The 12725-nt window shown below is 31.7% G+C and overlaps 1 protein-coding gene across 1 annotated transcript; it reads left to right on the top strand.

The window, feature by feature from the left end:
- The first annotated feature begins 601 nt into the window (after nucleotides 1–601).
- LOC143071992 (uncharacterized) lies at nucleotides 602–9882 on the top strand. The gene is made up of 4 exons (XM_076246740.1): nucleotides 602–739; nucleotides 1925–1998; nucleotides 6788–7119; nucleotides 9763–9882. The coding sequence occupies exons 2-4, from the start codon at nucleotides 1926–1928 to the stop codon at nucleotides 9790–9792; spliced, it is 435 nt and encodes a 144-aa protein (XP_076102855.1). The 5' UTR covers nucleotides 602–739; nucleotide 1925; the 3' UTR covers nucleotides 9793–9882.
- The last annotated feature ends 2843 nt before the right edge of the window (nucleotides 9883–12725 follow it).

The following is a 12725-nucleotide window of genomic DNA, read 5'->3' as shown; positions in this document are numbered from 1 at the left end:
AAACACAGAGCTTGACAATTTCTTGAAATCACGTTAAATCACGAGGCCCGCAATGAGAATATAACAGTATTTACTTAAAGACGTCTGAAATACACAAAAAGCAAATTTTTGATAAATGATCTTTCAATTATCTAAATAGTAAAATTTTAATTTGTCTTATAAGATTTATTAATTTTCTACTTTAATAAAATCCGATTAATTATGCACATTAAAATACAAAGAAACATGATAAAGCATTGGGGTTCATGACTTTCTTGTCAAATGGGGACTAGCACGTTTTTAAACTGTTACGTAGTTCAAGCTAAGAGATAATATATATGTATACTGTCCCAGGTCCAAGTTGTTGATAAAAATTACTATTTGTTTTCGTATTCTATATTTATACTATCATTTTAAAATTCAAAATCTTAACTAACAAACTTAACTTTTTTTTACCAGAGATATGTAAACACTGAGATTGGCAACTCCGTGAAATCACGTTAAATCACGCGGCCCGCCATGAGAATCTAACAGTATTTACTTAAAGACGTCTGAAATACACAAAATCGCAGTGAGAGACAATAGTCGTGTGAACTCTTGCGTAACTAAATATACAACTACATTTCTCATTTTGTCACTTCATAAGACAAGGGAGTCATTTATAACTTGTGACATATAATATCCCATCATGCAATAGTAGCCTGGGGCTTATTCAATGTAGATTAATTGTAGTGGCCTTTGGAGAACTGCTAGGGATCATGTAAGTTTGATTGTTATTAATTTTGTCTTGATTTTCGTGATTTTCAATGAAATTGATTTAACGTTATGATTTTCTACTATCAAATAACTTTCATGTACAATAATTGTTTTCATGTAAATGTGAATGTAAATAACATTATCATAATGATCGCATGATACACCCTTTAATTATTCACGTGTTGTTATATTACTAGAATATAGAGATTGTCGGAATAAAAGAAAAAAGGACGGAAGAAGGTTCATTTCTTAATTTTGCAGTTTAAGGGTACATTTTTAATTGAGACTGGCATTGCTTTAAAATATAATTATGCAAAAATCATCACATTTGACGGTTAGTCAGCTATTTACGTTCTGATACAAAGGAATTGGTGTCATAACCATAAAATCTGTCAAACTGTCATTATTAATCTAGTGTGTTCACATACTACATACATGTTTTTGAAATTCATCCCATCTAAAGTCCGTATTACATGGTCTTTATTACACAAAAAACGATCTATATATTCACTAGCAAAATAATGTGATTCAATTTTTTTTTATGTAATTTTACTATCCAACTAACATTTGTCTAATGGTATTTAGCAGGGTTGTCCTATATTAACTATTTTATTTTAAATTCATATTATCAGCTCTTTTACCAATAAGAGTTGTAGACAAGTTTTAAGCGTCTTTTTGCATAAATAACTTAATATATGTGTGGCTTGGACTCGGGTGCTGAGGAAAACTGTTCGATTCTTACAACAGACTCTAAATTAATTTTTGTTCTGTTTTTTTAAAAGATAATTTCAGAAAAAAAAATACCACAATAAAATCTTAAATTTGTTCTATCAAAAATTTAAAACACATCTTGTTCAATCACATAAGTCTTATAGTAAAAAAAAAACACCACGCACTCCTACATTTGTGAAATACATAAATGTGTAGACAATAAAGGAATTACATACCAGGAGGGTAAACCACATCAACAAAGAAATACTGTTAGATAATAAAACATTCGTTATATAACTTTACATGAATTCATTTTTATGATAAATCAGAACATAAAACCACAAATTTGTAGGGAAATATCCCTATTATCAATTTCAATATATATATATTCTTGTTTCATTTCTAATCACATGTCTTGATATTTTTTTTAACAACAAATGAATGATCATTTTATTTTGAATTTAATATCTTTTCACAGCATGGCGTGGAAAGTTTCTTTGTTCTACTTTGCACTAGTAGCTGTGTGTGTATTATGTGTGCAAGCACAACAACGTGAGTATATGATAGAACTTATTTAACTTATAGATACCATGCATATAACTTTGGACTCGTCAGTGACGCTCGAATAAAAAAGTTAAAATCCCAAATAAAGAACGAAATTTAAGAGCTTTGAGGGCCAAAAATTTCGAAAGATTTTGCTAAAATACAGCTTAGGTTTTCTGTTCCGTGGATAAAAATTCCTTAGTATGTGGAACTACTTGTGTTTAAAATTTGGGGTAATTCGTAAAAATGACAATATCAATCATAAACATTTAGTGATAATTCATGTACACTCAGAAGTGCAATCCAATGTAACCCTATTATGAAATCTTTTGTCTGTTTTGAAGAGTGCTCTCTATGAAGTACATCTTAAAATGATGAAAAAAATGTATCTATAATACTAAAATAACGAGGTCCAATTTGTCAGCCGTCATCACGTAAAAACGATGAATCAAAGAATTCAACTTTATTTATAACTAATATATTACATTGCTGTTGATTAAAAATTACACCACTCCAGATCCTTTTGTTTTCCACATAATTAATATTGCCAATAATTAAGATGTTCCGGGTCGAATCCGATACCGATACCAATAGTATATTCACCTGTTACCTATCACCTTATCTGTACGTTCCGCATCTGACAGGCACACCACCAAACGCTGTATTTAGGATTTTGCTATATACATGGGTCGTAATCACAGGCTGGACACTATTAAATTCAATCATTGTCACATTGTTCCCGATTGTAGTATTTTAACCAGTAGGACTTTCTTAGATGACAATACGAATAATAAAAATCTGGACTTAAAATAAGGCGTACATGTATAGGTACAGTTTTCAATTTGTTATCCGGAATGACGTAAAACAGCGAATCAAAGAATTCAACTTTATTTATAACTCATAAAGGACAATGCTGTTGATTAAAATATTATTAGTTACACAGTGTGCAATTGTCCTAATACGAGAATTTATCGGGTCAATAAAATTCATATCGGGTGAGGCGAAGCCAAACCCGATATGAATTTTATTGACCCGATAAATTCCGTATTAGGACAATTGAACACTGTGTAACGAACTTATCCTGATTTTGTTATATTACACATATAATTATATTCAAATTAAATTTTAGGACAATATCAACAAATATATTTTAGATATTTAATCAAAAACTGTGAAAAATTAAAAATATAATGATTAAAGCAACTATTTTTTTTTTATTAGGTCAATGGTATAAGGGAGATAATTTCAATTGACGTAATAAATAAGGGAGATAATTCCAAATGACGTGATAAAAAATTGTACTGAAATTTATTAGGACAATATCAGCCAATCAAATTGCGATAAATTATGGTAAATCAGGATAAAATCCTTTCCAGGCCCTTTTGTTTTCCAAATAAATAATTAATAATACCAATAATTGATAAGTTCCAGGTCGACGGGTTCAAACAGAAAGATGTTGAAAACAGAGAAAACTCTGCATCTTATAATCGGCATGACTTTATCAGATGACAATACCAATACTAAAATAAGGCTTACGCATAGTTATATACTTTAATTCAGTCACAGACCCGCGATAACACGGGTGTTTTCTAGTTTAATATATGGAAGCAAGCTTGAAGCATGCACCTTGTTTCTTCATTATAAACAGATTTACTGTTGCTGTGTTAAATTAAAGGATTTGGTACGAAATGTAATATCAGTTTATTTCTATAACTTGATTTTATAGTAAACATTTTCAAAATGAAAACGATTGACCCCTCGGAAAATGATAATAATTTCTTAATTTACAAAAAATATGAAAATATAATGAAATTAGAGACTGACACTATAATGTAACCTGTAATGTGAGCTTTAGAAGAACTTTGTCTTTGTGTGTATCACAATTCACATAGTTAGTAAATACAAATCAAATCAGTTCAAAATGCACCTTATATTGTAAGTCAAATAGATAGTAGATATAACATACATCTTAAGGAATTAAATTGAAGAAATTTGATAGTTGTCTCATTGCCAATCATACCACATCACCTTATTTTTTTATGGATGATAGATGTCTATGTCTATTTTTTTTAATAAAAGGCTTCGAAAAGAAACGATAAATTGTTGTCAGACATAATACTTCTTTACTGTATAAAACTCTAATCATGTATTTAAGAAATCGGTCATCGTATCAATCATAATTTGCACTGACAAATCTATAAAAAAAACATTCTTTTACATTCTAAATCAAGTTTTTTATCTTGAAAACTAACTTAACATGTATGCATTACACTAACATATAGCCTAGAAAGACAATTCGACAAAGTAGAAGTTTGCTGTAAAGGAGTAGGTCCGGTAAGGACCGATTTTGGCCTCAAACTTCAGGTTCATCTGACGAAAGATTTTGACCACTTTTTAAACACTTAAGTGTCTATTTTATTTGAATTAATTAGTTTATGTGAAAGATTTTAACAGATTTAGTCATTAAAAACGATCCGATTCAAGCTCATATATGAAAAATCTACCTAATATGCCGAAAAATGTCACTTTTCAGATGGTTTTTGGTAAAAAATGAAAGTGGCCGCATCCGTGTTCATCCTCAACCTTTATATATGTTATGTATTATCATAAAATACAACTTACATTTCAATATTAAGGATGAACACGAATGCGGCCACTTTCGTTTTACACGAAAACCGTCTAAAATTTAACTAAAATGCTAGAATTATGAGGATTTCAGTAATTTAGCATGACTTAATGGTGCTAGTACCGGATATATGTGCATTGTATTGTCAAAAAACAGCCCATATTTATGTAGCAGAAGCATTCTACTGTCCAATAAATAACTAAAGGTTTACATTTTAAAATATTTTGTAAAACTGCTATATTTTGGGGCCAAAAAGGGGTCTTACTGAACCTGCTCCTTTAATGATTGAATTCTATTCTATTGACATGGTTCTATGGATGTTCATTCTATTATTACACGAAGTAGGCTGAAACTCAAAAAATGAACTTCATTAGCCGCCAAAATTTCAACTATTCTATTTTTATCTGTACCTTTTCTATCCTTATCTTCTAAATAATTATAGCTTACAATGAAACTAACGAATTTGATGGGATTAGCCCATGCCTATACAAACACCATATAAAATAAGCGGAAAAGAATACATCTAAGAACAATATTTCTTAATATTTGATTTTTAGATATGAATGTTTTAAATTCAACATAGCAATTTATTTTAAGTATAATAAATTTGACAGATTAATCATGTTGTTTTTACGTCAAGTCATGTGATCAAACCCTAAGGCAAGATGATACATTTCAATTTTTATGGAAACGCTCGTTATCTATCTATTTGTTCCTGTTTAGTTGTCTTGCACTTCAAACGTCTAAATTTAGAAAAAAAAGTTAAAATTTTAAGTAAAAACAACTACTACCAATAAAGGTATTTTCAAGCGGACAATATGCAATTCAACCTGCTACTGCAAAAATACTTCAACTTTCTGTTATTAAGCATGTGCAGAATACTTATTTACTTGTCATCCCATTGTAAAAAATAAATGAATGGGGCGTATAACTTGTTTTTTTTTTCTTTTGTATCATTTCATTTTTTTTTCAAACTGGAAAGACATGTATCATCACAAATTGTTCGTGTGCAATTCAGATGTATACAATAATTTCAAACTATGCATATAGCGAATTTGAAAGAGAAACAAATTTAAGTTGGATGGATCAAAGACATATATACACATGTGTCTCTGGATGAATGTTTTTATCTTTTTATTTATTTAGTTCTTCAAATATTTAATGGTGTCGGGCCTTTCATTTGTTCTTCTATTAATTGCCACACTTTACATTTACAACCCAACCCAACCAAAAATGAGCGAGAAGAGAATCAGTGATGATGTGTATTCATCGAATTTAAAGTGGTTGTAGGATTCAGGCTTGCAATGTTGCAATGCACAGGGACTTGCACCCTTGATATCTTTTTAACAGAAGGTCTTACGAAATCATGAATATGTTAGCTTTTGTATAACACTAATTTCTGTGTCATTTGGTCTCTTGTGTCCGAGTTTTCTCATTGGCAATCATACCACATCTTCTTTTTTTATATGTATGTATGATTCAGTGCCCATATTCTATCTGTTAGTTAATAGATCATAGCTTCAAGTAAAATATTGGATTTATAAAATATGCCATTTTTAGATGTTTGGATTTTTTACATGAAGAGGGGACTTATTGTTTTTCAAATGATATCAAAATTAAAATTTTACATGTCATTGGTCTTTGTTATTACTGCATCTGCGTTTAGCTGGTAACAGAGATTTGTAAGTATAGACTATAACATGCCCTTTTCCATATTGGCCCTGGTATCATCCCGAGACTCCCATATCGGCCTCGAGGCTTTAGCCGAGGGCCGATATGGGTCGAGGGATGATACCAGGGCCAATATGGAAAAGACATGTTATAATCTTTTTATCACATATTTAATTTCTGAAGAAAAGAGAAAAACAGGTCAATTATAACAATTTAATGAAAGATAGAAGGTAAAATCTTAAACATTTTATCACAAACGTGCCGTTAAGGACGCAGTGACGTCACGTCATTTAGAATCAGGGCACAATATTAATATGCTCTTTTTTGCCCCGGGCAATTTTGAGGTTATTGCATATGCAAAACCAGACGTATTCGTAACAAATATGTGATAAAACATTATTATTATGTGTTTCTGTTGGTAATAATAACATCATAAGTTGTAGTAACGTTTGACTTTTTCCTTTGGTTCAAAACTGATTTTTTTTCTTTTTTTCAATACAGAAGAAATAGATTGTGTGGATTACATTGAAACAGCTGATAGTATGTTCAAAGAGCCCACAGTCGTCTACACAAAATTTGAAAATTCTAAAATCTGGAACATGACTCTGGTAGAACGTCGGTCATTTTATATGTGTGACCCACCAGAAGAGAAGTTCGGAATTGGTTTAGACGAAAAAGAATGGTGGGTTTTCCATGGATGTGGAGGATTATTTGAAATCTGGGAATGTGCTCCACCAGGGGAAAAATTAGTGTTGAAGCCAAATCCAGAGGTGACCATGACACAAGACGAAGCTGATAAAAAAGCCAAAACACAAATAGCAACTGATGGATCAGTAAGTCAGAATACTATGAACAACTGTTAAGGCAATACTAAAGCTTTTTAGAAAATGTATTCTTATAACTCGCTTTAAGTTAACATAAAATAAATAATGATTATCGATTCGTATCCCTGTAGTAAAAATGGCACCAATCTGATAGTGTCTACTCATGCGGTAAAACCTTAATCAAAACAAAAATACTGAAATATGAGCCCAGTTATTGTGTGCATGTATTGCAGAAGCTGATACCTAAAAAAAACACCAGTTCGAATCCAAGATTTTTAACGTCCATCGGAAAAAAATAACTGGTCATTGTAATATTTTCGAACTCTTAATCTGGGAATTTCGAAGGTTTTTATGCTTTATTCACATATTTTCGCAGATTTTCTAAATTGTTTAACAAATTTCAAATATTGAATTTAATGATATCTGCGAAATGATAAGAAGTAAAATCAACTACAAGAAAAACACCAAGTTTCATTTTTCAAAGAAATTAAATGAAATAACACCCTTCACAAGTTATATAATTGTACATCAGTCACTTGTTTAGCAGAAAATGTCCCATTATCATAATTAAGGTTAATTTGTTATAATAAATCTTTAACTAAATCCAAAATGACAGGCAATCCTTTATTACTATTCATTTCTTAAGGTACAACTTACTTAATTTCATCGTTCACAATGCATAAACTGACTCAATTAAAACAGAAAAAGTATTTAAAGTTACTTCTTTGTTTTGAATAATTATGAAACAACAATCGTCTTTTATTTTTTATATTACTTAATGACTTTTAAAATGTTCATTTTCTGTATTTGCATGTTACTATACCGTGCATTTTCTTGGTTACTAGTATTTAAGCCATTTTCGTTTTACTTGCTTCATTTTAAACTGTTTCTCTTAAAGTTAACAGAACCTAGAAGTACTGAATTGCATTAGGCTTATTTTGAAAACATTTATCAGAGGTCTGACGTATACTTGACCGATTACTCGTTTTACTATACTCATTTAGCTGAGTCAGAGTTGTGTAAGATTATGTTTTCATCATGCACACTTGACTATTTTGCTACAACCATGACATTTATAAATTTTATATGCAACTTTTCGTTTGTTTTGCTATTCATTGTTTTAACATTGTCACGGATACATGTAACACGTGCAGTCACATCAGGATTACGTCAAATATCTATACAGCTAGTACATGTATAGCCGCTATGTCTTAGATATCTATCTATTCTATGTAGAAAAATATGCTACGTCAAAAACACTGGTTTTAGTGAACGTCATTTGTGCGTTTAGGGGCGTCGTCACTTCCATTCCAATGTTGAGCGAGTGGTTGGAAAACAATAATTCTATATTGTACGAATTATTCGGCAAATTGAATTCTCAAAATTGACAATTAACACTGCTGTCGTTAGAGTATTGTCATTAAGTACCTGCAGAACAACCATTATTTCTAGTTTATCCTGCACAATGACGATCAGTAAGACGCTTGATTAACGTAAATAGTGCAGGGATACAGGCGATCCCCTCTATCTGGTAAATGACGCCATAAAGGCGCGCATAATTAACGAGTTTTTTCCGGTGACGTACATGTAATTAATCCGTACTTATCCGACGCCATTTATGATTCTCTAAATAACATGAATTAGTTCGGCTATCTAGATCTTTTTAGAGGCTGTACGTTCAGTAGTCAACAGCAGCTAAGACATTGCACGCACTTTAGTTGTTTTTAAAATAAGATATTGGAGTGATTGTTGTCAACCAATCAAAATTACGTATTCTAACGAAACATACATGTAATGAACATTAGAACATAATGAAATATTTGGGAAATGAGAAATAACGCTTGGTTGCTTTACTGCCCCCCAAACATCTTTGGGTGTCAAATAAACGTGCAAGTGTCGGTAGTATTCAAAGTTACTAAAATAAAGGAGTAGGTCCGGTAAGGACCGATTTTGGCCTCAAATTTCAGGTTCATCTGACGAAAGATTTTGGCCACTTTTTAAACACTTTAGTGTATATTTTATTTGAATTAATTAGTTTATGTGAAAGATTTTGACAGATTTAGTCATTAAAAACGATCCGATTCAAGCTCAAATATGAAAAATCTACCTAATATGCCGAAAAATGTCACTTTTCAGATGGTTTTTGGTAAAATTGAAAGTGGCCGCATCCGTGGTCATCCTCAACCTTTATATATGTTATGTATTATCATCAAATACAACTTACATTTCAATATTAAGGATGAACACGAATGCGGCCACTTTCGTTTTACACGAAAACCGTCTAAAATATAACTAAAATGCTAGAATTATGAGGATTTCAGTAATTAGCATGACTTAATGGTGCTAGTACCGGATATATGTGCATTGTATTGTCAAAAACAGCCCATATTTATGTAGCAGAAGCATTCTACTGTCCAATAAATAACTAAAGGTTTACATTTTAACAATTTTGTAAAACTGCTATATTTTGGGGCCAAAAAGGGGTCTTACTGAACCTACTCCTTTGTGTGATTATAAAACTATAAATGAGCGTTTCCGTGAATATGACATAACATGTTAATAAAGAAGCCAAGTTTATCTATTTCTGTTCATCTATTCCGTGAAAAAATAGTTATTTCGAGTTTTAATCAAAGCTTTAATTTATATTTTCAGAATTCCCAGAAAAAGCTCACTGGATTTTGATTCACAGACAAATGCTGCAAAAGTCAAACTGTGCCACATGTGTCTCTGTCTTCAATTGGTAAAAAGTAATAAAAAGAATATAAAAGTAAACGTTTTGTCTTTCTATTCTGTACCTAGGGTTTCTGACGGAAAACGTTTATGCCTATACGGCAGTGGTAAATAAACTCATCATAGATACCAGGACTAAATTTAGTATATACGCCAGTCGCGCGTTTCGTCTACAAAAGACTCATCAGTGACGCTCGAATCCAAAAAAGTTAATTAGGCCAAATAAAAGGAATACACTACTTGTATCAAGCTTTGTTAAAACGTTTAAACCCGCTGCATTTGTTTGCACATGTCCTTAGTCTGGCACCTGTTGTTCTAATCAGTGGTTGTCGTTTGTTAATTTGGTTCATAAGTGTTTCGTGTTTCTCGTTTTTTATATAGATTAGATAGACCGTTGGATTTCCCGTTTGAGTTCAAGTTGTTTTACACTTGTCATTTTTAGTTAGGGACGAAATATGCCCGTACCCCAGTCAAACCTTGGTTTAAATTGAATTATATTTGATGTGAGGTTTATAAATTATCGACAAATAACATTTGACCTTGGCTTCATTTACAAAATTTAGAGATTTGTTTTATACTAGGTGATGTTGAAAATGGAAAAGAAGATGAATAAAATCGTGTAGCAAATGTACAAGTACGTTAAATCATAATTGTTAAGTGATCATATTTGTCACAAAGAAGTAACACTATCGTTTTCTTTTTCTTTTTACTTTTAATTGTTTAGTGTTCGTGCTTCAGGCCAATTACTCAGTTATGATCAACATTAATTTGCTTATTATTGGAGGCCATGCGGTGAACTGTAGTTGCTAATGTCTACGTCGTTTGGTCGCTGATCAAGAGTTGTCTCATTCGCAATAACACTTCATCTAATTCATATTTAAACGATTTACCTAATCCTGATGTCATTTAGTTCACCTAGCCCAAAGGTCAAATGGTCATTTCTCACCACTTAGCATGCGTCGTCTATCGTCCGTCGTCGTCGCCCATAACCTTTACGATTATATTCTCCTCTGAAACTACTCAGTCAAATTTAGCCAAAGTTGGTCACAATCTTGAAAAGTATTACACATATAAATGAAGGTAGAAACTTTAAAAGCAAAAATCATTAGCAGAACAAGAGCTACAAATTGCCAGTTAACTCTTTGTAGAGTGGAGAGTTTTTGACCTTCATGTAGTGTTTTGCCAAATAATGGCTATTGGTGAATATACAGGTGAGCGGCACATACTCTTTAGAGTTCCTAGTTATGATTAGATAGTATTTTATCGCACCGCTGGTAAAATATCTCATTGTGATTGGTTTAGCGCCGTCACGTGGTGACCCCCTATGGATCCGTAGGGGGTTGGTAAATTCCATACGGGGATTATGACGTCACGTCTACTGTTAATGGTGACGTCGTCTATTGCTGGTGTTGAATTTCATTGTTAATTTTTCTACAAAACGCAGCAGAAAAAGTCCTGCGTGCGATAAATTCACTACTGACCCCCTACAAATTCATAGAGGTTGAGTAAAACTCATAGGGGACTCGGCCTACGACTTCACCCGCTATGGATTTTAATAACCCTCTATGGATTCGTAGGGGTCAGAAGCAAAACATGTAACTTATAATGTGATATAGTGAGCAACCTAAAATGTAATATAAATAATAACAAAGGACAAGTTTATTCAGAGGAATTTTGTGGTTATATTGGTTTGTCATGAACCATTATAAAGGACCTTTTTGCCCTATGTCAAAGAAAAATATTATGCAGGATTTTCATCAAACAAAATTCTATTATTTTAACGAATCTGAGGGTCAAACTTATTTCACCTTGTATGTTTAAAATTAAAGTTTATCTAACGACATAAAAACTTGAACATGGGGTTATACAGTATATCGTGTTAGATTTATATGTAAGATTACTATAAAGATGTTCATTTTGAACTTATTGTGACATACATGTAGGAACTGACAACGAAAATATCCACATTTGACTTTTAGAATAGTTTTAAAATACATTAATAGGAAATCACTTGTACCAAATGTTTCATGAAAATGATGGATTTTTTCCCCACCAAAATTTGGTTGAGTTGGGTGGATTTTTTTTCAACAAACAGTCGGTATTCGTATGGGAACTTAATATACACCCCTATAAATCGACACGTTCGTATACATGTATTCATATGAAGCATATTTCATAAAAACAAAAACAAAAAAACATCTTGCCAAATTTTTTCAATTCACTTTCAGATATGTTTATGATGTCATGGCATTCAATTACTCATATCTCGGTTATTGCTTGCATCTTATATATTCAAATGAACCTAAACTTATGATACAGAAACTATCTTTAATTTGATACAGATACATGACATCAAACTAGGATCTATGATCTATGACAAGCGTGATTTCAGATAGATCAGTAACAACATCTGCAATAGTAGGCGTTTACTTTTCTTAATAGATACGTTACACGCTTACATGGTCATTCATCAAGAGAGGTGTGCTCAAGACAAAAAGCTGCTGATTAAGATCTAGAGAAGTGACGACTGCAATCAAAGCCGCAAACGTTTTTCATTACCATCAAAAACTGGTAGATTCATAAGATTCAAGCAATATGGTGATGCGATCTTCGATCAGGTATTGATCTGTTGCCTGATTTATAAATTTTTCAATTGTACCCTATTTCCTATTGCTTCATGAAGAAATTGACCCATGCTTAAAACAAAATTTTATAATTAAAATCAAACTAAATTGAAAGCCTAGGATGTACAAGAATCAGTATACTTGAGGAGGTATGTGAACAAAATGGAAATATCTGTCCTAGGTCAACTTTGTCCTTAGGAATTATAGTATTTCCAAATAATTTATAAATTGATCAACAGAGACTTAGAGAAAGACATGTTT

The sequence above is a fragment of the Mytilus galloprovincialis genome, chromosome 4 (assembly GCF_965363235.1).
Source record: "Mytilus galloprovincialis chromosome 4, xbMytGall1.hap1.1, whole genome shotgun sequence".
NCBI classification, from domain to species: Eukaryota; Metazoa; Mollusca; class Bivalvia; order Mytilida; family Mytilidae; genus Mytilus; species Mytilus galloprovincialis.
This window is presented reverse-complemented; position numbering and strand designations above follow the sequence as displayed.

Excerpts from the sequence above, each read along its gene's own strand:
- LOC143071992 (XM_076246740.1), top strand. The coding sequence starts at position 1,926 with ATGGCGTGGAAAGTTTCTTTGTTCTACTTTGCACTAGTAGCTGTGTGT. Across the intron at positions 1,999-6,787 it reads ATGTGTGCAAGCACAACAAC|AAGAAATAGATTGTGTGGAT; the intron begins GTGAGTATATGA and ends TTTTCAATACAG. Across the intron at positions 7,120-9,762 it reads AAATAGCAACTGATGGATCA|AATTCCCAGAAAAAGCTCAC; the intron begins GTAAGTCAGAAT and ends TTATATTTTCAG.